The sequence below is a fragment of the Rana temporaria genome, chromosome 7 (genome assembly GCF_905171775.1).
Source record: "Rana temporaria chromosome 7, aRanTem1.1, whole genome shotgun sequence".
NCBI classification, from domain to species: Eukaryota; Metazoa; Chordata; class Amphibia; order Anura; family Ranidae; genus Rana; species Rana temporaria.
The window spans coordinates 21,965,761-21,992,511 of record NC_053495.1 but is presented as its reverse complement, the minus strand read 5'-3'; the positions used below and the strand labels follow the sequence as shown (position 1 = coordinate 21,992,511).

The 26,751-nt window shown below is 47.1% G+C and overlaps 1 protein-coding gene across 2 annotated transcripts in view; it reads right to left on the bottom strand.

The window, feature by feature from the left end:
* Positions 1-22,247, bottom strand: part of PDZRN3 (PDZ domain containing ring finger 3) — a 308,954-nt gene extending 286,707 nt beyond the window's left edge. For both annotated transcript variants that reach the window (XM_040359060.1, XM_040359061.1), the window contains exon 1: positions 21,469-22,247. In XM_040359060.1, coding sequence (XP_040214994.1) covers positions 21,469-22,182 — 714 coding nt within the window. In that variant the 5' untranslated portion in view covers positions 22,183-22,247. The remainder of the gene's footprint in view (positions 1-21,468) is intronic.
* Positions 22,248-26,751: the final 4,504 nt, after the last annotated feature.

Genomic DNA, 26,751 nt, shown 5'->3' with positions numbered 1-26,751 from the left:
ACAGTGGCTGCATTTGATGGGCACAGTGGCGGTATTTGAAGGGCACAATGGCTGCATTTGATGGGCACAGTGGCAGCATTTGATGGGCACAGTGGTGGCATTTGATGGCACAATGGCGGCATTTGATGGGTACAGTGGCTGCAATTGATGGGCACAGTGGCTGTGTTTGATGGCACAGTGGCTGCAATTGATGATTTTTTTTTCCCCAGAATTTTTCAGTTTGTTTGCGCCCCCCCAAAAAGTTTTGAGCACCAGCTGCCATTGCACCAAACACAGTGCAATAACGCTCATCTATATGCTTAAAGATTGCTGAAGTGACCCAGACTTCCATATTGTATATGTTGTTCTGCCCTGAACAGGGTTATAGTTGGTGTAAATCTGGGGTAATGATTCCGACTTCCACCCCAGAGCACATTGGCTGAGTATATAGTGAGGATGAGAAGGGTGCAGGGAAGATTTAAAGGTCCTGATCCCAGCTGTGCACAAGGTCTGATGGAAAAGGCCGGACTCTGCCCATCGAAGAATAATTGCTAAAATAAGGAGTGTTGGCTTTGGCACAAGGGCGGCGGGCAGGGCAGGGCAGGAGAAAGATGAATTTCATGTTCCTGGGAAATCTTGGTTTTCCTCCCTCGGATGGGAACAATACCGCAGTGTATAGCAGTAAAGCAGCTTCTCCTGGAAAACGCTGCTGCTTGCTGAGATACTGACCGCTAACGGCTCCACCGCACAAAGCGGCAAGTATGTGCGTCTGCGGGGGGCGCCATCCTACAGAAACGCAGACTGTGCAGGTATTCCATACACGATTCTTTTGGAAAAACCATCCATATATATAAAGCCGACCTGCGGGCAATACATACACTATATTGTCAAAAGTATTGTGACGCCTGCCATTACACACACATTTTTAATGGCATTACAGTCTTAGTCTGTAGGGTTCACCATTGAAATGATTTCGACCAATAGGGTTGCACTGAACACCTGTGCCTCCCCGTGCAGGTAAACATGGCCGTTGCCCCATGTGAACAAGACCTTAACCACTTAAGGACCGCCTCCTGCACATATATGTCGGGAGGATGGCACGACTGGGCACAAGCACGTACAGGTACGTCCCCTTTAATTGCCCAGCCGTGGGTCGCAGGCGCGCGCCCATGACCCGGTCCGAAGCTCCGTGACCGCGGGACCCGATCGCGGCTGGAGTCCGCGATCGGTCCCCGGAGCTGAAGAACGGGGAGAGCTGTGTGTAAACACGTCTTCCCCGTTCTTCACTGTGGCGCCGTCATTGATCGTGTGTTCCCTTTTATAGGGAAACACAATCAATGACGTCACACCTACAGCCACACCCCCCTACAGTTAGAAACACAAATGAGGTCACACTTAACCCCTTTAGCGCCCCCTTGTTGTTAACTCCCAAACTGCAATTGTCATTTTCACAGTAAACAATGCATTTTTTATGCATTTTTTGCTGTGAAAATGACAATGGTCCCAAAAATGTGTCAAAATTGTCCGAAGTGTCCGCCATAATGTCGCAGTCACGAAAAAAATCGCTGATCGCCGCCATTAGTAGTAAAAAAAAGAAATTAGTAAAAATGCAATAAAACTATCCCCTATTTTCTAAAAGCTATAAATTTTGCGCAAACCAATCGATAAACGCTTATTGCGATTTTTTTTTTACCAAAAATAGGTAGAAGAATATGTATCGGCCTAAACTGAGGAAACATTTTTTTTTTATATATATATATATTTTTGGGGGATATTTATTATAGCAAAAAGTTAAAAATATTGCATTTTTTTCAAAATTGTCGCTCTATTTTTGTTTATAGCGCAAAAAATAAAAACCGCAGAGGTGATCAAATACCACCAAAAGAAAGCTCTATTTGTGGGAAAAAAAGGACGCCAATTTTGTTTGGGAGCCACGTCGCACGACCGTGCAATTGTCAGTTAAATCGACGCAGTGCCGAATCGCAAAAACTGACCAGGTCCGGGTCTTAAGTGGTTGTAAACCCAAAATAAGAACAATAATAAACCCTGCAAGACAAGGGCATAATGAGCTAGTATGAATAGCAGCGATTACTGCTAGCACTATAGCGGCCGCTAGCGATAATCGCAAGTAAATCTGACAGGCTGGTTGTACCCAAGTTGATTGATCGTTCAACTTGAACCATGTAACACCTTCAAAGCCCAATGTCAGTTAAGTGACTCAGTACGTGGTAAGGCAAGGGATCCAAATGACAGTTCTAAAAATGGCAGTTAGCACAGTTCTACCCTGACACGTCCCCAATAAAAAGGAAAAAGCTGGCTGGTTTCTACAAGCCTCTGTCGGACCCTTTCAGTGGTGGGGCCCTCTGCTCCAGGCATCTGCTGGAAGTATGACTCAGCTCGGCCTAGTATACCTCCACTGCATGTCTCAGCCTTAACCCTTTCCACAACACAAGTCCCCTTAAACCAGCATGACGTGACAAAGAGATTGACAGTTACTGGGAAGAGTGTGACAATTGTCACTCCGAGTGTCAGTTATCCCTTCCTGACAGCCTATAAATCCACAAGAAACTCAGCTCTCCCCTCCAAATCCTTCCCGTTCTTATGTCTGCGTTGAGTCGTGCCAGTCACGCGGGGAGCTGCGTGTTAAGGAGCTCGGTGTCCTTTTTTGGAAGATGGGAAGAAAAAAAAAAAAAGTTTGTGTCGTTATAAAAGCAAACAGATGCTGGGGTAGGTTCCATTGCAAAAACAGGAGAAATATACAGAGCCTTGAAAAAGTATTCATACCCCTTGAAAATTTTCCACATTTTGTCATGTTACAACCAAAAATGTAAATTTATTTTATTGGGATTTTATGTGATAGACCAACACAAAGTGGCACATAATTGTTAAATGGAAGAAAAATTTTAAATGGTTTTCTGATGGGAACTGATGAGGCGGCACATATGGGCACTGATAGGCGACACTAATTGGCATTGATGAGGTGGCACTGATGAGGCGGCACATATGGGCACTGATAGGCGATACTAATGGGCACTGATGAGGCAGCACTGATAGGCACTGATATGCTGCACTGATAGGCGGCACTGATTGGCACTGATAGGTGGCAATGATAGACGGCACTGACAGGCAGCACTGGTGGGTACTGTTGGGGCTGCACTAATAATCAGTGTAGCTGTCCCCTGTGTGGAGCTGTCAGCGTGAGGAAAGGACTACCGATAACTCACAAATCCTGTTTACACTGTGATCAGCTGTAATTGGACACAGCTGATCACATGGTAAAGAGCCACTGTGATTAGCTCTTTATCCCGATCAGCAATCACTGCCAATGCAGGCGGCGTGGGGGGGTGCGGGGGGTTCACGGCGGGAAGCGCAATCAAGGGAGAATATCAATAGACGCCCCCCCCCCCAGAAATGTGTAACTGCGCTGTAGCCGTCATTTGGGCCTGCAGAGGTTAAAGCAGAACTACACTAGTACTGAGCACCACAAACCAAAAATGCAATTTGATTCATTTTTATTATTCAATGCAAACTCCCCTTTCCACTCCCGCTGGCCAAAGTCCGTCCCTTCAAGAGTCTGAAGGACAATAAACCGGCCCTTTGTTTAAAATGTTTGGAGACCCCTGCTTTATTGTGTTGAGAAATCACTTTCTGGCCACGGCCATCTTGAGTAAGGGCAGATGATTCATGTAGCATTTACTTCCTGGAATCCACTTGCCCTTAGCTCAGGCATGCAAGTAGGAGAGGGGGTGCTTAGCTGAGAAAGTCCCTCCCCTCCTGAAGACTCCTGGGATGTATGACATCATTTGCCTAGGCATGGAAACCAGGAAGTAACTGAAGAAATGTAAAAAAAAGAAAAGAAGATTAAAACCAGTTAATTAAATATAATAACCTTCCTATCTATTTACTAAGGAGAGCAGTATAAGGATTAAAAATAGTCAATGCTGATTGAGAGAATGAAGTTTTGCTTTAAACGCTGAAAAAAAAAGTCAAATCAAATCCCATAAACAATTTCCCATCAGAGATTCCTCTGAGCACTGAAATTGAATATACTTGGGGAGCTGAAGACATCATTGGACAAGTTCTGTTCTGCTTACATTGGACATTCTGTTCCCGGAGGGGAAAGCGGATCTCAGGGCAAGCATGCCAGTCACATGGAGAACATGCATCTTAAATCGCTATTAAATGAAATCGCTATGTAACTTAAATCGCTATTAGACCCAAAAAAATATATATAGGGCCAGATTCACAGAGAATGGCGTATCTCTGTGCGGGCGTAGCGCATCTCATATGCGCTACGCCGACGTAACCTAGAGAGGCGAGTACAGTATTCACAAAGCGTTGCTCCCTAAGTTACGGCGGCGTAACGTAAATGGGCCGGGGGTAAGCCCGCGTAATTCAAAGTAGGCTGGTAGTGGGCGTGTTGTATTATAATGAATCGTGACCCCATGTAAATGAAGCGCCGTACGAACGGCGCATGCGCGCGCATGCTCAGAATCACGTCGAATTTACGCCCTAAGATACGACGGCTCAATGGCAACGACGTGAACGTAACCTACGCCCAGCCCCATTCAAGTACGACTTACGCAAACTACGTAAAAACATACGCTTGTTCCCGACGTCCATACTTTGCATTACCTGCGCCTCATATAGCAGGGGTAACTTTACGCCGGATGTAAGTCTTACGTAAACGGCGTAGCTAAATCCGACGGGCGCAAGTACGTTCATGAATCGGCGTATCTAGGTCATTTGCATATTCGACACGTAAATCTACGGAAGCGCCCCTTGCGCCCAGAGTAAATATGCACCCAAGATACGACGGCGTAAGGAGACTTGCGCCGGTCGTATCTTGCAAAATTCAGGTGTATCTCAGTTCCTGAATATGCGCATAGATACGACGGTGCACATTTGGAGATACGCTGTCGTAAGTCCTTTCTGAATCCGGCCCATAATATATTGCAGTTTACCAATCATTAGCTGTAGCGGCTGCATCAGTTTTCTTTTTACATTTTTTTCTCTCTTTTTTCACCTAGTCACCTGGCCAGTAACACACCTCTTGCATTAAAGTGCTCCCACTCTGGATGAAGGAGCACAGGGGGCACATTTGGACAGCAGCACTGTCAGTCTGGGGGAGAGGTGTCTTATGCCGCGTACACACGATCGGACTTTTTTCATCGGAAATTCCGATCGTGTGTTGGCCCCATCAGACTTTTTTTTTTTTTTCCATCGGTGTTTAGAAATAGAACATGTTTTATTTTTTTCCGATGGGAAAAAAAATCCTATCGGAAATTCCGATCATCTGTGTGGAACTCCGACGGAGAAAAAAAAACACGCATGCTCAGAATCAAGTCGACGCATGAACTTCATGTTTCTCGGGTCGTCGTAGCATTTTACGTCACCGCGTTTTGGATGGTCGGAACTTGGTCTGGCGGTGTGTATGCAAGACAGCTTGAACGGAATTCCGACGAAAAATTCCATCTGATTTTAGGCCAATCGGAAATGCCGATCGTGTGTACGGGGCATTAGATGTACTAGCAGATTTGGGTACACTAACAAATGAAAGCCAAACTCCAGCTAATACTTTACAATCAGTTACAGGGGAAAAAAAATATATTTTTTTTGGATAAAGGTTTTATATATATATACATATAAATAAATATTTTTTTTTTTTTTGCGTAAGTCGTCCGGGAATACGAAAGTAATTTACGCACGTCGCCATTCAAAACATTACGTCGGGGCGACGTCATTTCGCGCAAAGCACGGCGGGAAATTTCCAAACGGAGCATGCGCAGAACGTTCGGCGCGGGAATGCGCCTAATTTAAATGGTACACGGCCCATTTGAATTAGGCGGGCTTGCGACAGACGGCTTTACGTTACACCGCCGTATGTTTACAGGCAAGTGCTTGGTGAATCAGGCACTTGCGCTGAAAACTTGCGGCAGTGTAACGTAAAGACGATACGTTGCGCCGCCGCAGATCTCTGTGAATCTGGCCCAAAGTGCACAGTTGTGTTGGTCTATACTATTACATAAAATCCCAATAAAATACATTTACGTTTTTGGGTGTAACATGACAAAATGTGGGAAATTTCAAGGGGTACGAATACTTTTTCAACTCACTGTATATCAGTGATGTATTTAGCGGTTTGCCTTGAATTCAGCTTTAAGAATCTATAACATCTTCTTTATAAGGATTATATTGATCTCCGTCAGAGTCTGCTGGGTGTTGTAGTTCTCTTGTATCCAGCCAGCTGCACCGTCCATGCCTCCAGCTGCCTGTAACCTGAACCCGCCAGCGTTTGTGGACTTTAAATAGCCGGGCTCTTCAGAGGAGGACGACTCTCCTGTTGATGGAATTGGATGGTGTGTATTGCATTGTCCTCTGGCAGGCGAGGTGTTAATTTTCCTTGTATTCCGTGTTGTTATTATAAGCCTGGCCTTTGACACGACTTTATAAAGCAGACATTGTCTCCTCCCGGAGAACTCGCTGTAAATATTTGTCCCATATACCCCAGAGCCCCGCGCCCGGGCCCAGCCCCGCAGCTGACAGACATGTCTGGGGGGCAGGCAGAAGAAGAAAACGTCTTCTCACCTCATTCCAACCACTTTTCCAGATTTATGGGGCAGGAAGAAGAAGGAGGCCTCCAATCATAAAATACACCTTTATGAGGATTGTCACCGGCCCAATCACACGGGGAGTCCCAGGAAATGACGACTCCGGGCCTCTGACAAGTCTGAGATTTGAAAAGAGGGGCATAAAACGTAGTGGGTGCGCAGGCTCTTGGGGTACCTTTCCTATAAGGCCTCATTCGCACTGGCGCTGTCCAACCTGCGTTTAGAGGGGGTAAGAGCTGAAGACTCCAAACTTTTCATATTAGTGGGCTGAAAAAAAATCTCCATTGGAGTCCCCCCTCTAAATCAGGTTCCTAGTCAGAGTCCCCCCTTATATCAGAGCCCCCATCAGAATTCTCATCAGAGTCCCCCTTATATTAGGGTCCCCATAAGAGTTCCCCATACATCAGGGTCCTTGTCAGAGTTTCCCCTGACATTAGGGTTCCCAATTAGAGTCCCCCTTATATCATGGTCCCCATCAGAGTCCACTCCAGCCCTTACATCAGAATCTCCCCTTACATTAGGGTCCCATCAAAATCCCCCCTTACAGTAGGGTCCCCATCAGATTCCTCCCTTACATCAGGGTTCCTATCAGATTTCCCTCTAAAAGGTTCCCAAACAGAGTCCCCACTTACATCATGGTCCCCATCAGAGTCCACTCCAGCCCTTACATCAGAATCTCCCCTTAAATCAGGGTCCCATCAAAGTCCCCCCCTTAGAGTAGGGTCCCTAACATATTCCTTCCTTACTTTAGAGTCTCCCCTTACATCAGGGTTCCTATCAGATTTATTTATAAAAGGTCCCCATCAGAATCCCCTCTTACATCAGGGTCCCCATCAGACTCAACCCCTACATCAGGGTCCCCATCAGAATCCCCTCTTACATCAGGGTCCCCATCAGAATCCCCCCTTACATCATGGTTCCCATCAGAATCCCCTCTTACATCAGGGTCCCCATCAGACTTAACTCCTACATCAGGGTCCCCATCAGAATCCCCTCTTACATCAGGGTCCCCATCAGACTCAACCCCTACATCAGGGTCCCCATCAGAATCCCCTCTTACATCAGGGTCCCCAACAGACTCAACCCCTTACATCAGGATCCCCATCAAAATCCCTCCATTACATCATGGTTCCCATCAGGGTCCCCCCGTACATCAGGGTTTTTATCAGATTTCCCTATAAAAAGGTTCCCAGAGTCCCCACTTACATCAGGGTCCCCATCAGAGTCAACCCCTTACATCAGGGTCCCCATCATAATCCACCCTTATATAAGAGTATCCAGGGTTTCCATCAGAGTTCCCTTTAAAAGGTTTCCAATTAAAGTTCCCACTTACATTAGGGTCCCATCAGAGTCCCCCCTTACATCAGGGTCCCCATCAGAGTTCCCTCTAAAATGTTCCCAAACAGAGTCCCCACCTACATCAGGATTCCCATCAGAGTCCCCCCTTACATCAGGGTTCCAATCAGTGCCCCCCCCTACATCAGAGTCCCCCCGACATCAGGGTCCCCATCAGAATCCCCCTTACATCAGGGTCCCCATCAGACGCAACCCCTTACATCGGGGTCCCCATCAGAATCCCCCCTTACATCATGGTCCCTATCAGAGTCCTCCCTTACATCAGGGTCCCCATCAGAGTTCCCTCTAAAATGTTCCCAAATATAGTCCCCACCTACATCAGTATTCCCATCAGAGTCCCCCCTTACATCATTGTTCCAATCAGAGTCCCCCCTTACATCAGGGACCCCATCAGAATCCCCCTTACATCAGGGTCCCCATCAAAGTCAACCCCTTACATCAGGGTCCCCATCAGAGTCCCCCCTGTAAGCTGCAATATAATAAATGTTAGCTTTTGGGTTTAATACCAACTTAATCCTCAATCTGTGCACACTGGGATATGTCATTGACTCTAGCTGGGGGGGGGGGGGCGGATAAAACGTTGTAGGGGGCCGGATGTGGTCTGGAGGCTGTCGTTTGAAGACCCCGGGTTTAGGGAACATTTCTAAATGTATATAATCGCATGTAATGATGTTTAAATGGTGCCATTCACACTATGCATTTAAAGCAGAACTAACCCCACAAAAATACTCACCTTCACCTTCCAATGATGGGTTACATCCCCCGCCGGCCACTGTCATCTTCCTCCCAGCGCATTCTGGGTGCCGGATTTTCGGCCTCTTAATTGGCCGGTGGTGGAATGACATAATCTCAGGGTCTTCTAGTCTTTGCTGGACTTTTATCAGTTACATTGTTTCCAGCTATCTCTGTGGACTACAGAACACCTTCCTCCTACTTTGTGGAATAGAGGAGAAGTGTTCTATAGCCCCTGTTCTAGGATGACAATGATTCTCCCCTGTAAAGCCAGTAAAAGGTGTCACCTTAGTACAAGAAGTGTGTTACTGGCAGGATCAACAGGTGAAAATAAAGAAAACTAATGCAGCCACTGGCAAGGAATATATTACATTTTTGTTCTTGGGTTTAGAATACACTTTAGCATGGGCTGCATCGATAACAATTTTGAAGAACTGAACGGCAAAGCGCAGATCATCGCACCCTAGACGCAATACGCAGGTCTATTTAATCACAACGCAAAGCCGAGGGGTGAAAATGAATATTAAAAACAATCCCAAATGTTCACAGGAAGCTAAAGTTACACTTTTCAATGGCTCAACACAAGTCTAGAGCTCAGTAAAGACTTGCCTGCGATCTACGTGTCGCAACGTCTGCTGATTCCGGCCTTTTCATCCCAAAGTAAATGATTTTTTTTTATTTCCAGAACTCTGCCATTAGTCAAGAATTTAATATTAGTAACCCATAATTTTGGTTTATGAGACGTCCCTCCATCTTTCCCTAGGGTTCTACTTATGTACATTTAACTATTTCTTTCTTTTTATGAAACAGCGTGTTTCAACAAAGGTTTGAATATGTATATATATATATATATATACACACACACACACACTAAATTATCAAAAGTATTGGGACACCTGACTTTACACACACATGAACTTTAGTGGCATCTTAGTCTTAGGCCCCTTTCACACAGAGCGGATCAGTAATGATACCCGCCTCCGTATGCTCCGTAAGCTCAGCGGGGATCGCTCCGTTGATCCCCGCTGAGCCGGCGGATGACAGGGCGGTCCCTGCACACTGTGCAGGGACCGCCCTTTCTTTTCTCCGCTCTCCCCTATGGGGGGATCGGATGAACACGGACCGTATGTCCAGTGCCGATCCTGACCTCCCTGGGGCCCTAAGCAAAATTACATGTCACATTAAAGTTGAGAAGCAGGGGGGGCTGCCGAAAATGACATGTCACATTAAAGGGGTTGTAAAGGAAAACATTTTTCATAATAAGCATCCTTTACCTGCAGACATTCCTCTTTTCACTTCCTTATTGTTCGATTTTGCTCAGAAGTTGCTCTATTTCTTCTCTGTTCTGTTCACTTCCTGCTTGTCTGATTTTACTCACCACCGTGATGGGAGGCTTTACTGCGGTGGTCAGTAACGTGCTCATCCCCTCCTGGGAACTACATCTGTGTGGCAGGACGCTCTCTACATGTTAGGCCTCGTACACACGACCGAACATGTCCGCAGACCAGTTTCCGCGGACATGTTCGGTCGTCTGTACGTCCGACCGGACAATTTTTCAGCGGATCGGACAGGTTTCCAGCGGACAAATGTTTCTTAGCATGCTAAGAAACATGTCCGCTGGAAGCCTGTCCTTCGCACATGTTCGGTCGTCTGTACGACTTACCGGATATGTCCGCTCGGCCGAAAGCCCTCGCATGCGTCGAAGTGATTCGACGCATGCGTGGAAGCATTGACCTTCCAGGGTCGCGCACGTCGCCGCGTCATAGTCGCGGCGATGGCGTGGCCACGTCACCGCGTATCCTGTCCGCGGGGATTTTGGTTTGATGGTGTGTACAACCATCAGACCAAAATCCGGCAGCGGACATGTCCGATGAAAACGGTCCGGCGGACCGTTTTCATCGGACAGTCCGTCCGTGTGTACGAGGCCTTAGAGACTTCAAGGAGGTGTGAATTACTGGGCGTGCCGCAGTTCATACTGGTAAATGTAGTTCTTACATGAACGAGCTCCCGCAAACCAGGAAGTGAATGAAAGAACAGAAACTAGAACGCCGGAGGTGATATAGATGAAGGAATTTAATAGATATTTACTCGGTTTTTTAACAGAATCATTACACTATTCTGTCTGTCTACTTTGCAGACAATAATTTTAGGCAAAAAAAGTTTTTCCTTTACAACTCCTTTAAGGTTGAGAAGCGCAATGGGGGGGGGGCGTCGGAAATTACATCTTACATCATTAAAGTGAGAAGCTGGGGGCGCTGGCTTCTTACCTCTTCTCCCATGCAGCCAGCGAGTTGAGAAGCGTGGTGAGGGGCCGAAAATGCCTTCTCACCAGGTGGGGCCTCTAGTAATTTGGGGGGGCCCTCCGCAGCTTTGTGGGGCCCTAAGCGGCTTGCATAGTGAGCCTATAGGGTGGATCGGCCCTGTATGTCCGTGTTCATCCGATCCGATAAGCAGCCACCTCAAATATCTCACTCTCTAGTTTATGCAACACCATAAATCCCAGAAGGCCTGCCATAACACTCAGCTTGAGGTGCCCTATTCTACAGCCAACAATGACAACACAGCCCCTGCTTGTACCATGCATATGTCTCCTGTCGGCGGGCCAAGTCATTTGTACTCCACAGGGGACTGTACACAAAGTAGCAATTGCAGAACAGCCCTGGGGGGCAGAGATGTCAATCATTACCCTGGATCTTGTCATGCGTTAAGAAGAAGAAATCGTTTTAAAGTGGCTGTGGGGGGGAGAGCGATGGTGATGGCAAAATGAGCTACTGATTGCCCATAATGGGAACATTCTACCCCAAGGGTAACTGTCAGCAGTCGCTAAAAAGGGTATTTTGAAGGTCACAATTCAAGTTCACCACTGAACTAAAGTGGATCCTCAGAGGGATCTAGTTGTAGGATCAGCTGGCTTTACAAAGAAAGTGCAGAGGCACGTACAGTAAAACCTTGGTTTGAGAGTAACTTGGTTTGAGAGCGTTTTGCGTGACAAGAACACATTTTTAAGAAATTTTGACTTGACATACAAGTGATGTCTTAATATACAAGTAGCGTCATGTCACAACTGAGTATAAAAGAGAAGAAAGGCGCCTCTAAGTGTAGCAATATGGTTCCATTTAAAGGGGTTGCAAAGGTTTGTTTTTTATTTTCTAAACAGGTTCCTTTAACTACTTGCCGACCCGCCGCCGTCATTCTACGGCGACAGGTTGGCTCTCCTGCGCGAGAGCCCGTAGCTCTACGTTGGCTCTCTCGCAGGCCACTAGGCCCCCGCTCGCCCCCGACTTCCGTGCGCGTGCCCGGCGGATCTAAGAGCCGGTTCACACAGGGGCGGCACAACTTTGGGGGCGACTCGGCAAGGCGATCTCAAGACGACTTCAGAGGCGACTTCCAAAATGACTTCTGTATTAAAGTCAATGCAAGTTGCCCCCAAAGTCGTACAAGAACCTTTTTCTAAGTCAGGGGCGACTTGAGTCGCCCCCATTAGAACGGTTTCATTGAACAGAATGGGACGCAACTTGTCAGGCGGCTGAGTCGCCTGACGAGTCGCCCCTGTGTGAACCGGTGACTTGTCGTTATGGTTCCCCTATCCAGATGGTTCCTGTAAGGACTGCGCAGGCGCAATCCTTGCTGATGGAAATCTCCGAACCTCGGCCGGCATCCAGGCTCATTTCTTAAAGCGGAGTTCCACCCAAAAATGGAAATTCCGCTTAATCCACTCCTCGCCCCCTTACATGCCACATTTGGCATGTCATTTTTTTTGGGGGGAGTGGGGGCTTCAGGAGGAGTGGGACTTCCTGTCCCACTTCCTCCTTCCGCCGAGGGGCTGGTAAGGCGAATAGCTTAATCGCCTTACTGCAGCCCCTGCCTGTAGGCGATCGCTTGTCCAATCAGACGGCGCAGTGACGCTCGCGCATGCGCAGTGGGTGCCCGGCGGTGAAGCCGAAAGCTGTCACGGCCGGGTGCCCACACTTGGAATGAAGACGCTAGACGGAGAGGGGGGGGAAGGAGCGGAACCCCCGGCCGGCGCGTCACTGGAACCGTGGAGCAGGTAAGTGTCTGTTTATTAAAAGCCAGCAGCTACACTTTTTGTAGCTGCTGACTTTTATTAAACATAAAAAAAGGCTGGAACTCCCCTTTAACATCCCCATGGATTGGAGGATGTTAAAAAAAGAGCCAGGAGGCCGACTGGCCACTTTCCTCAAATTCCACGTCGCCCTGGATGCCGGCCGAGGTTCGGAGATTTCTGTCGGCAAGGATTGCGCCTGCGCAGTCCTTACAGGAACCATCTGGATAGCCGGAACCATATTGGCAGATCGCCGGCTCACAAGCTAGCTGTCAATGTTTAGAAACTCCCACCAAAAGCAGTTTGCTACAAACTGTTCACAACACTGCCTAGGAACAACGTAGCGTGTTGCATTCATGGCTTACTCACAGACTTCGATTACGAAACACACTTTTTATTATTAAAACTTTTTTCAAAACAAACAAAAAGTCATAGAAATGACGTGAAAACAGATCAGGATGGACTTTGGTCAGAAGTCAAATATTTCAGGAGCTGAATCTATTTTAGAGGCATGGACTGTCCCTGTAAAACAAGGGCAATTGGCAACTTCCACACTCATAAGTCCAAAAGTGCACTGGAAGTAACGAGGCAGCCTACTGGTTAAGTATTTAACCCTTTTGCCTTTCAACACTGGGCTCCTGTATGTGACTTTTCTCAAAGTCTGCATGGAGTTTGCCAGTTCTGCCAATGCTTTGTAGGAGTTTGGTTCCGCTGTTCAAAATGGGGGGTTTTACTAGCTTCTTTCTAATGCCGCGTACACACGATCGGACATTCCGACATCAAAACCGTGGATTTTTTTTAATCCGATGGATGTTCGCTAAAACTTGTGTTGCATACACACGGTCACACAAATGTCAGAAATTGCGAACGCCGGGAACGCGGTGACGTACAACACTACGACGAGCAGAAAAATAAAGTTCAATGATTCCGAGTATGTGTCGAATTGATTCCGAGCATGCGTAGGATTTTTGTGCGTTGAATTGTGTACACACGGTCAGATTTTCCGACAAGAATTTTTGTTGTCAAAGAAGTTGAGAACCGGCTCTCAAACATTTGTTGTCGGAAATTCCGAATAGCAAATGTCAGATGGAGTCTACACACGGTCAGATTTTCATACAACAAGCTCACATCGAACATTTGTTGTCGGAATGTCCGATCGTGTGTACGCGGCATTAGAGTATACCTTAGAGTCTAGACCTTAGAGTATACATGTCTATATGACTGTGATATAGAAATAAGATTATAGGCTCCTACGCATTAGTCATTAACCACTTCCTGCCGGCTGTACGACTATATATGGCCGCAGTGTGGTTGCCAATCTCCGGTTGGCCGTCTATATACGGCCTCCAGCCACTGGGGGACGCGCGAGCCCGCCACATCACTGAGATGCCGATGCGCGTGCCTGGCGGCCGCGATGTCCGCCAGGCACCCGCGATCGGCGGTTACACAGACAAGGACGTGGATCTGTGTGTGTAAACACACAGATCCACGTCCTGTCAGGGAGAGAGGAGACCGATCTGTGTCCCTTGTACATAGGGACACAAATCGGTCACCTCCCCCAGTCAGTCCCCTTCCCCCACAGTTAGAAACACTATGCAGGGTACACATTTAACCCCTTCCTCACCCCCTAGTGTTAACCCCTTCCCTGCCAGTCACATTTATACAGTAATTAGTGCATATTTATAGCACTGATCGCAGTATAAATGTGAATGGTGCCAAAAATGTGTCAAAAGTGTCCGATGTGTCCGCCAGAATGTCGCAGTCCCAATAAAAATCGCAGATCGCCGCCATTACTAGTAAAAAAAAATAATAATAATTCTGTCCCCTATTTTGCAGGCGCTATAACTTTTGCGCAATCCAGTCGCTTATTGCGATTTTTTTTTTTTTACCAAAAATATGTAGAAGAATACGTATCGGCCTAACAGAAACAAAATTGTGTAGCGCTATGGCAAATTAATATCTATAATGGTAGTTCCTCATGGGAACAATGGGAACATAAATAAAGTAACAAATGCAATAAAAAAAGTTCTCGTGAAAGATAAAGTCCAATGGTTGTAAACACAAAGTCCATATATCTGTAGACACCACGTGCAAAATGAGGGAACTTGATTAGAATCCCATCGAGACAAATTGTGTAGTGAGTGATCACCGCCACCAGTGGTAGTAAATGGAGGCTTACCGAAGATGGTGGACCTGAAATGACGTACGTCAATCAAGTCATAACAAGCTTCAAGTACCAGACAGGGTACACAAAGTAGCAATCACCAAGAAACTTGCTAGAAGTAATCAATCAGTGTATGATCATAAATGGATAACCTTGGATCTTTGCAGCTCAGCAAGGGGTTAAATAGTTGAAAGAAAATGGAAAGAGAAGGGCCACATAGTGTAAACCGGTATAAAACTGGGTATTTATTGTAAAAAGATAGCAAGTGCACTCACATGTATCTGGATAAAACTCCACTGCCGCCTCATACTATAGAATATGCGAGTTTTATCCAGATACATGTGAGTGCACTTGCTATCTTTTTACAATAAATACCCAGTTTTATACCGGTTTACACTATGTGGCCCTTCTCTTTCCATTTTCTTTCAACTATTTAACCCCTTGCTGAGCTGCAAAGATCCAAGGTTATCCATTTATGATCATACACTGATTGATTACTTCTAGCAAGTTTCTTGGTGATTGCTACTTTGTGTACCCTGTCTGGTACTTGAAGCTTGTTATGACTTGATTGACGTACGTCATTTCAGGTCCACCATCTTCGGTAAGCCTCCATTTACTACCACTGGTGGCGGTGATCACTCACTACACAATTTGTCTCGATGGGATTCTAATCAAGTTCCCTCATTTTGCACGTGGTGTCTACAGATATATGGACTTTGTGTTTACAACCATTGGACTTTATCTTTCACGAGAACTTTTTTTATTGCATTTGTTACTTTATTTATGTTCCCATTGTTCCCATGAGGAACTACCATTATAGATATTAATTTGCCATAGCGCTACACAATTTTGTTTCTGTTTGTTCCAGCTAATGCGTCTTTGTTAGCAGTGTGAGCAGCTGGTCTTATTAATTAGTGTGTTTTAAGCAGCGCAGTATAATCACCCTTTTTTGTTTTACGTATCGGCCTAGACTGAGAAAAAAAAATGTTTTTTTTAAAAAAAAAATGGGCTATTTATTATAGCAACAAGTAAAAAATATTGATTTTTTTTCAAAATTGTCGCTCTTTTTTTGTTCATAGCGCAAAAAATAAAAACCGCAGAGGTGATCAAATACCACCAAAATAAAGCTCTACTTGTGGGGAAAAAAGGACGTCAATTTTGTTTGGGAGCCACGTCGCACGACTGCGCAATTGTCAGTTAAAGCGACGCAGTGCCGGAAGCTGAAATTTCACCTGGGCAGGAGGGGGGTATATGTGCCTAGTAAGCAAGTGGTTAAAGGACAACGCCTCCCCAAAATCAGTTGTGCCCCCCTCCCAAGCATTATGTTTTTTTTCCACAGTACTGATGCCCAACTATTAAAGTTACAATGGTGCCAGCTCTACAGAGAATGATGTGCAAGTCCTACCTTCATTATAAAGCTCTGTGAGATAAACTGGTGCCACAACCACAAGCATGCCAGGACTTGTAGTTCTCTTACTACAAGCTTTCTTAGCCAGCTCTTTTCATAGTACTGATGTGCAGGTTCTACCTTTCCTATAGATCTTTGTGGATAAAATAGTGCTCCATCCAGCAGTACTTTGGTACCTGTCATCCTCTTATGACAAGCTTATCTAGCAAGCTGTCTTGGTGCGAAATCTGGTGCCTCAACCATTATCGTGTTCTTCCTTGCAGTCACTATCAGGGGTCTCAAATTGGTGGCCCTCCAGCTGTTGCAGAACTACAATTCCCATGAGGCATTGCAAGGCTATCAGTTACAAGCATGACTCCCATAGGCAGAGGCATGATGGGACTTGTAGTTCAGCAGCAGCTGGGGGGCCACCAGTTTGAGACCCTTGCACTACATACTGATGATAAGCTTTGTTCCTATAAGGCAGCCATTTTCAATCAGGGTCCTTATAGTCACTACATCCTGAAGTAGCAAGCATTTCTTGGCCACTCCTGTACCTACAAGGTCTTAAAGTGGAGGTTCACCCAAAAACTTAATTTTTAACATTAGATTGATGCTCATTTTGTCAAGGGGAATCGGGTATTTTTTTAAATTCGAAGCAGTACTTACCGTTTTAAGAGATAGATGAAACGGCGATAACGAGGTATGTACGGGGAAAAAAAACAGCATACCCGCAGTGTAATCAGTCTTCTGAATGTATTGTTAGAAATTTTTTTTAGGGGGAACCTCCCCTTTAAAGCGGGAGATCACCCAAAAAAACAATTTTTAACATTAGATTGAGGCTCATTTTGTCATGGGGAATCGGGTGTTTTTTTTTAAATCGAAGCAGTATTTACCATTTAAGAGATAGATCTTCTTCGCCGCTTCCGGGTATGGGCTGCGGGACTGGGCGTTCCTATTTGATTGACAGGCTTCCGACAGGCTTCCGACGGTCGCATACATCGCGTCACGATTTTACGAAAGTAGCCGAACGTCGGTGCGCAGGCGCCGCATAGAGCCGCACCGACGTTCGGCTTCTTTCGGCTACTCGTGACGCGATGTATGCGACTGTCGGAAGCCTGTCAATCAAATAGGAGCGCCCAGTCCCGAAGACCATACCCGGAAGCGGCGGAAAAGATCGCTCTCTAAAACGGTAAGTACTGCTTCGATTTAAAAAAAAACACCCGATTCCCCTAGACAAAATGAGCCTCAATCTAATGTTAAAAATTGTTTTTCGGGTGAACTCCCGCTTTAAGTTCTACCTTCTCTAGAAGTTGTGAAGATATCTGGTGGCTGTATCCAGTATCATGTTGGTCCTTGTAGTGAATACATCATTATCAAGTTTTCTTGGCCAGGTCGGTACCTACAAGGTCTTCTCTAGGAAGTTGTGAAAAAAATGGCGCCTCAGCCCTTATCATGGTCCTTGTAGTCACTGCTACCTGATCTCCTGATCTAGCAAGTTTCTAAATCAGTTCTTTTCCAACAAGGTCTGAAGTTCTACTTTCTCTGTAAGAAATCTGGTGTCTCAACCATGTTCATACTGGACTTTGTAATCACAACATCCTGCTCTAGCAAGCTTCCTAAAGGGTCTGAAGTTTGTACCTTCTCTAGGAAGTTGTAAGGTATATGGTCAACCATGATCATGCTGGTCTTCGTAGTCATTATATTCTGATCTATCAAGCTTTCTTGGCCAGTTCGGTTCCTACAAAAACTTATGTTCTACCTTCTTTAGAAGTTGTAAGATATCTGGTGCCATTATCACTCTGGTACTTGTAGTTACTACTTTCTGGTCTATCAAGTTTACTTGGCCAGTTCTGCTCTTACAAAGTCAGAAGTTCTACCTTCTCTAGGGAATTGTGAGAAATCTGGTGCCTTAACCATTAACATGGTCCTTGTAGTCACTACTACTGGTGCCCCAACCATGATCATGCTGATTCTTGTAGTCATTACTTCCTGATCTAGCAAGGTTCTTTTGCCAGTCCTACTCATATAAAGTTAAAAATTATACCTTGTCTAGGAAGTTGTGACAAATCTGTTACCCCAACCATCACAATGCTGGTCCTTGTAGTCATTACTTCCTGATCTAGCAAGGTTACTTAGCCAGTCCTACTCCTACAAAGTAAGACGTTCTACCTTCTCTAGGAAGTTGTGATAAATCTGGTACCCCAACTATTATTTACCAAGTCCTACTCCTACAAATTCAAAAATTCTACCTTCTCTAGGACGTTGTAAGAAATCTGGTAGCCCAACCATGCATTATGCTGGTCCTTGTAGTCATTACTTCCTGATCTAGCAAGGTTACTTAGCCAGTCCTACTCCTACAAAGTAAGAAGTTCTACCTTCTCTAGGAAGTTGTGGGACATATGCTGCCTCGACCATGATCATGCTGGTCCTTGTAGTAGTCACTACATCCTGATCTTGCAAGCTTTTTTAGCCAGTTCTGTTCCTACAAAGCTCTTATCTATAAAGCTTTCTTGACCCGTTCTGCTCCTACAAAGTCAAAAGTTCTACCTTCTTTAGGAAGTTGTGAGAAATCTGGTGCCCCAGCCAGGATCATGCTGGTCCTTTTAGTCATTGCCTCCTGATCTAGCAAGGTTCCTTTGCCAGTCCTACTCCTATAACATAAAAAATTCTACCTTGTCTAGGAAGTTGTGAGAAATCTGTTACCCCAACCATTATTTAGCAAGTCCTACTCCTACAAATTCAAAAATTCTACCTTCTCTAGGATGTTGTGAGAAATCTGGTAGTCCAACTATTATAATGCTGGTCCTTTTAGTCATTACTTTCTGCTCTAGCAAGGTTACTTAGCCAGTCCTACTCCTACAAAGTAAGAAGTTCTACCTTCTCTAGGAAGTTGTGAGAAATCTGGTGCCCCAGCCAGGATCATGCTGGTCCTTTTAGTCATTACATCCTGATCTACAAAAATGTTTAATCAGTCCTACTCCTACAAAGTCAGAAGTTCTATCTTCTCTAGGAAGTTGTGAGAAATCCGGTGCCCCAACCATGATCATGCTGGTCCTTGTAGTCATTACATCCTAATCTAGCAAGGTTCCTTTGCCAGTCCTACTCCTATAAAGTAAAAAATTCTACCTTCTCTAGGAAGTTGTGAGAAATCTGTTACCCCAACCATCACAATGCTGGTCCTTGTAGTCATTACTTCCTGATCTAGCAAGGTTCCTTTGCCAGTCCTACTCCTACAAAGTAAGATGTTCTACCTTCTCAAGGAAGTTGTGAGAAATCTGGTACCCCAACCATTATTTAGCCAGTCCTACTCCTACAAATTCAAAAATTCTACCTTGTCTAGGACGTTGTAAGAAATCTGGTAGCCCAACTATTATAATGCTGGTCCTTTTAGTCATTACTTCCTGATCTAGCAAGGTTACTTAGCCAGTCCTACTCCTACAAAGTAAGAAGTTCTATCTTCTCTAGGAAGTTGTGAGAAATCTGGTACCCCAACCATAACAATGCCAGTCCTACTCCTACAAGTTCTACCTTCTCTAGGAAGTTGTGAGAAATCTGGTACCCCAACCATAACAATGCCAGTCCTACTCCTACAAGTTCTACCTTCTCTAGGAAGTTGTGAGAAATCTGGTGCCCCAGCCAGGATCATGCTGGTCATTTTAGTCATTACATCCTGATCTAGCAAGGTTACTTAGCCAGTCCTACTCCTATAAAGTAAAACATTCTACCTTGTCTAGGAAGTTGTGAGAAATCTGTTACCCCAACCATCACAATGCTGGTCCTTGTAGTCATTACTTCCTGATCTAGCAAGGTTACTTAGCCAGTCCTACTCCTACAAAGTAAGAAGTTCTACCTTCTCTAGGAAGTTGTGAGAAATCTGGTACGCCAACCATTATTTACCAAGTCCTCCTTCTACAAATTAAAAAATTCTACCTTCTCTAGGACGTTGTGAGAAATCTGGTGCCCAACTATTATAATGCTGGTCCTTTTAGTCATTACTTTCTGCTCTAGCAAGGTTACATAGCCAGTCATACTCCTACAAAGTAAGAAGTTCTACCTTCTCTAGGAAGTTGTGGGACATATGCTGCCTCGACCATGATCATGCTGGTCCTTGTAGTAGTCACTACATCCTGATCTTGCAAGGTTTTTTAGCCAGTTCTGCTCCTACAAAGTCAAAAGTTCTGCCTTCTTTAGGAAGTTGTGAGAAATCTGGTGCCCCAACCATAACAATGCTGGTCCTTGTGGTCACCACATTCGGATCTAACAAGGTTTTATAGCCAGGGCTGGCCTTTGGGGTGTGCGAGCTGTGCGGCCGCACAGGGCGCCATGGGCAACAGGGGCGCCGTGCGGCCATCCAGAGGCGTACTGGGGGGGGGGGGGGGTGCGTACCACACACTGGGGGGGGGGGTGTCAGACCGGCAACAGGGGGGGGGGGCTACTCTGAACGGGGGGGGGGGTCTGCATTGAAGGGGTGGATACACTGAAGGGGGGTCTGCACTGAAGGGGGTCTGTGTAACATGCAGGGGGTGCAGAGCTGCAGGGTTCTGTGTAATGTAAAGGGGTCCAGTGATGCAGGGTGCTGTGTAATGTAAAGGGGTCCAGAGTGCTGTGTAATGTAAAGGGGTCCAGTGATGCAGGGTGCTGTGTAATGTAAAGGGGTCCAGAGTGCTGTGTAATGTAAAGGGGTCCAGTGATGCAGGGTGCTGTGTAATGTAAAGGGGTCCAGAGTGCTGTGTAATGTAAAGGGGTCCAGTGATGCAGGGTGCTGTGTAATGTAAAGGGGTCCATATGTGCAGGGTGCTGTGTAATGTAAAGGGGTCCAGGGTACGGTGTAATGTAAAGGGGTCCAGAGGTGCAGGGTGCTGTGTAATGTAAAGGGGTCCAGTGGTGCAGGGTGCTGTGTAATGTAAAGGGGTCCAGTGATGCAGGGTGCTGTGTAATGTAAAGGGGTCCTCTTTGTGAATGCTTAGGTGACCAGGGGGCGAGGGTGCCACAGGATTAGCTTGCACAGGGCGCCTGAACACCTAAGGCCGGCCCTGTTCATAGCCAGTTGGGTTCCACAAGGAACCAGTTCCTACTTTCTCTAGGAAGATGTGAGCAATCTGGTGCCCCAACCATTGGCATGCTGGTCCTTGTAGTCCCTACCTCTTGATCTAGCAAAGCATTCTTGGCTTACCTTGCAGGGAGAATCCACAGCCTTGGTGAGGGAGTCCAGCCTGGCACTATATTCGGTGAACTTCTTCTGGTACCTGAGCGCTGTCATCTGCAGCTCACTCTGCACTGCGGACAGCTGGGACACCAGGGACTTCTCCCTCTTGCCGGACCTCAGCGCCCTCTTCTTCAGCTCGGTCTCCAGCCCGGCGATCTTAGTCTGGAGGAGGACGTTGTGTCCCCTCACCGCCTTCAGGCAGCAGTGGTCGGCCAGCTTCAGCTCCCGGTGGGTCAGCATGAGCCCACAACCCTTCTGGCAGATGCCCACCGCCCGGTGCTCGCAGAACTCCCTCATATGGACGTCCATGTCCTTGAGGTTGAGCACCTCAGTGCAGCCCTTGTTGCGGCACTTGGCCGGGGAATAGTCGCACATCTCGGCGTGCTCCCCCAGGTTCTGCAGCCTGACCACCTTGTCGCAGCCCCGGGAGTGGTTGTCACACTTGATCTCCAGCTTGAGGATCAGGCTCTTCAAGGGCAGCACGTGGTTGAGCTCCTTGGCAGAGATCCGCTGGCATTTCACCGGGCAGCTGCCCTGCTGCACCACCCAGGGCAGCACACAGCCCGCGCAGAAGACGTGCCCGCACGGGGTGGTCAGGGGGTCCTCCAGGACTCGGTTGCACAGGTTGCACTTGAAGTCGGGGTCCACCTCCGAGGTGAAACGGTCCAATTCGAAGCCCATGGTGCTGCTCGCTGCTCCTTGCTGGGCATTGGGAAGAACCCAGACTGGCTGACTGCAGGCTGTCTGCTCACTGCAGAGCCAGGAGGGGGGGTGGGGAAGGGGGGGGCCTCCACCATATGTACGGGGAGGGGAGGGGAAGGGGAGGCACATGTGTCAAGGAGAACTTCGGAGAAGTTTGGAAAAGGCATCCAGAGGAGCAAGGCATGTCCCAGAGAGAGCTGCATGGAATTCCAAGCCTTTTCCCCAAAACATGGAGGTGGAAGCATGTTTGTCATTCCTCAGCTGCTGCACAACCTCTTTTATAGAGAGCCTCCATATAGAGGCTAAATAAAGTATCCCTCTAACCTAACAACATGGAGAGCATTTTGTGACATACACTATATTACCAAAAGTATTGGGACGCCTGCCTTTACACACATAGGGCCAGATCCAGAGAGAATTGGATCGGCGCAGCGTATCAGAGATACGCTACGCTGCTGTACCTTACCTGGCGGATCTTCGAATCCTCAAAGAATTCGTGCCTTAAGTTACAGCGGCGTAGTGTATTTCTGGTGGCGGAATTCAAATCGGTGGGTAGGGGGCGCGATTCCTTTAAATGAAGCGCGTCCCCGCGCCGAATGAACTGTGCATGCGTCGTTCCGGAATTTCCCGCCGTGCATTGCGCTAAATGACATCGCTAGAACGTCATTGTTTTAACTTAGACGTGAGTTACGTCCATCCCTATTCACGGACGACTTACGCAAAAAAAAAAAAATTAAAATTTCGACGCGGGAACGACGGCCATACTTTAACATGGCAAGTCTATCTATACGCCGGATAATACCAGCTTTAACTATACACCGGAAAAAGCCGACTACAGACGACGTTAGAAAATGCGACGGCCGCGCGTACATTCGTGGATCGTCGGAAATAGCTAATTTGCATACTCAACGCGGATTACGACGGGAACGCCACCCAGCGGACGCCGAAGAATTGCATCCAAGATCCGAAGGCGTACGAAGCCGTACGCCTGTCGGATCGAACCCAGAAGCCGTCGTATCTTGGTTTGAGGATTCAAACTAAAGATACGACGCAGGTAATTTGAAAGTACGCCGGCGTATCAGTAGATACGCCGGCGTACTCCCTATGTGGATCTGGCCCATAGGAACTTTAATGGCATCCCAGTCTTAAGCCTACTACAGATGATCAGATTTTCGGACGACCGAACGTACGATTTTTGTGGCGTGCTAGTCTCATGTCGAAAGTGAAGAGGTTACTAACAATACGAACATTTTCATACGACAGAATACAACGTCAGAAGCAGTGGCGGCTGGTGCTCAAATATTTTTTGGGGGGGGTGCAAATTTAAAAAAAAAAAAACTGCAGCCTCACTGTGCCCGTCAAACGCAGCCACTGTACCAAGCACAGCCACTGTACCATCAAAAGGCGCCACTGTGCCATCAAACGCCGTTATTGTGCCATCAAACGCCGCTACTGTGCTATCAAACGCAGCAACTGTGCCATCAAACGCACGCTACTGTGCCCATCAAACGCAGCCACTGTGACATCAAGCGCCGTTACAGTCCCATCAAACGCAAACGCTACTGTGCCCATCAAACGCAGCCACTGTGACATCAAGCGCCGTTACTGTCCCATCAAACGCACGCTACTGTGCCCATCAAACGCAGCCACTGTGACATCAAGCGCCGTTACTGTGCCATCAAACTGTGCTACTGTGCCATCAAACTGCGCTACTGTACCATCAAATGCAGCCACTGTGCCATCAAAAGCGTGCTACTGTGCCCATCAAATGCAAACACTGTGCCATCAAACGTGCGCTACTGTGCCCATCAAACGCAGACACTGTGCCCATCAAACGTGCGCTACTGTGCATATCAAACGCAGACACTGTGCCCATCAAATGCTGACACTGTGCAATTAAACGCTGCCACTTTGTCCATTAAACGCAGCCACTTTGCCCATCTAACTTTGCCACTGTGCCCCAAATGCTGCAACTGTGCCTAAACGCTGCCACTGTGCCCCAAATGCTGCCACTTTACCCATTAAATGTTGCTACTGTGCCCCAAATTCTGCCACTGTGCCCAAAAGCTGCCACTGTGCCCCAAATCCTGCCACTTTGACCAAGCGCTGCCACTGTGCCCCAAACGCTGCCACTTTGTCCATTAAACGCAGCCACTTTGCCCATGTAACTTTGCCACTGTGCCCCAAATGCTGTCACTGTGCCCCAAATGCTGCAACTGTGCCTAAACGCTGCCACTGTGCCCCAAATGCTGCCACTTTACCCATTAAATGTTGCTACTGTGCCCCAAATGCTGCCACTGTGCCCAAACTCTGCCACTGTGCCCCAAATGCTGCCACTTTGACCAAGCGCTGCCACTGTGCCCCAAATGCTGCCACTTTGACCAAGCGCTGCCACTGTGCCCCACATGCTGCCACTGTGCCCAAACTCTGCCACTCTGCCCCAAATGCTACCACTTTGACCAAGCGCTGCCACTGTGCCCCAAATGCTGCCACTTTGACCAAGCGCTGTCACTGTTCCCCAAATGCTGCCACTTTCCCCATCAAACGTTGCCACTGTGCCCCAAATGCTGCCACTGTGCCTCAAATGCTGCCACTGTGCCCCCCCCCCCCCCCGTCTGCCTGGCACTTATATTGTCTCGGGTGGGCAGCGGGTGACGGCGACCAGTGTCCAGTGTCCTCCATTTCTTCCCCGATCTGTTGTTTTCTCCCGCCCGCTCCTCCTCTGCTATGATTAGATGCCTGATCGGCGTGTGGCCCACATGTGGCCCCCGGGCCACTGGTTGAGCACCCCTGCTCTGATTTATCCCAAAGGTGTTCTATCGGGTTGAGGTCAGGACTCTGTGCAGGCCAGTCAAGTGCCTCCTCCCCAAACTGAGCACAGATCACCTTTCAGAGGAGTGGCAGTCCCTGTCACACATGGGAACAAGCCCTAATGGACCAAGCCTCAGCAGGTGACAGCACAGACAAAGCAGGGATTTACACTGTAGCCACCTATAGCTCTGACTCTCTGGAATCTGCTGGGTCTTTATGTTTGCTACACATTATTATACAAATAATTACATTTGTTTCTCTTAGAAATGTTTACAAACATATTTAAAGTATAACTAAAGGCAACACTTTTTCTTTCATTTTGGACAGAGTGGAGAGGGATTAGAACCTCTGTCATATTTTATTGCAGTCCAGGAATGAGCACATCGGGCCAGATTCAGAGAAGAAGTACGCCGGCGTATCTGCTGATACTCCGTCGTATTTTCAAATTTCCTGCGTCGTATCTTTAGTTTGAATCCTCAAACCAAGATACGACGGCTTTTGGCTTCGATCCGACAGGCGTACGGCTTCATACGCCTTCGGATCGTAGGTGTAATACTTCGGCGCCCGCTGGGTGGAGTTCGCATCGTTTTCCGCGTCGGGTATGCTAATTCGCTTTTTACGGCCATTCAAGAAGGTACACGCGGCCGTCGCATTCTCTTACGTCGTCGCTAGTCGGCTTTTCCCGGCGTATAGTTAGAGCTGCTATTTTGTGGTCTAAAGTTAGACTTGCCATGTTAAAGTATGTCCATCGTTCCCGCGTCGAATTTTAATTATTTTTTTTTTACGTAAGTCGTCCGTGAATAGGAAAGGACGTAATTCACGTCAACGTTCAAAAAATTATGTCGGTGCGACGTCATTTCGCGCAAAGCACGGCGGGAAATTTCAAAACGGAGCATGCGCAGTACGTTCGGCACGGGAACGCGCCTAATTTAAATGATCCACGCCCCATTTGAATTAGGCGGGCTTGCGCCGGAGGGATTTACGCTACGCCGCCGCAACTTTACAGGCAAGTGCTTTGTGAATCAAGCACTTGCCCGTAAAACTTGCGGCGGTGTAACGTAAATGCGATACGTTACGCCGCCGCTATTCTACCTGAATCTGGCCCATCATCTCTAGCCAGTGTCTTGTGTCCTGATTGGATAGATTAATAGCAGCGCAGCCATTGGCTCCCGCTGCTGTTAAATTAAATCCAATGACGCGGGGACGGGGCCGAGTCCTGTACTCTGTGTGAATGGACACAGATGCAGGACTCAGGAGCCCGCATGGGGGTGTCCACCAATGAGAGCGCTTCTCCAATGTGGACACTCCATGCGAGGAGGAGCCAGGAGCGCCACTGAGGGACCCCAGAACAGGGAGGTAAGAATGACAGGTTCATTTAAAAAATAAAATACAAATAGGGTTTAGAACCCCTTTAAAGCATAGATAATAGTAATAATGGAAATATTTTGGCACATGGAGAGTGAGTGACGAGCTTTAGTACATAAGGAGAGACTAGGGGGCAGATCCACGTACCTCGGTGCTTCTCTCCGCCGGGCGCAGCGTATCTAAGATACACTACGCCGCCGTAACTTTTTTTTTTTAAATCCACAAAGAATTTGCGCCGTAAGTTACGGCGGTGTAGTGTATCTTTGGCAGCGTAATGGCGCGGCATTTAACCTCCCTGGCGGTATGATTCTGTCAGAAAAAACATGCTAAAAGCGGTACCATTATTTGCAAGGAAATTTGGCGTTTTATATT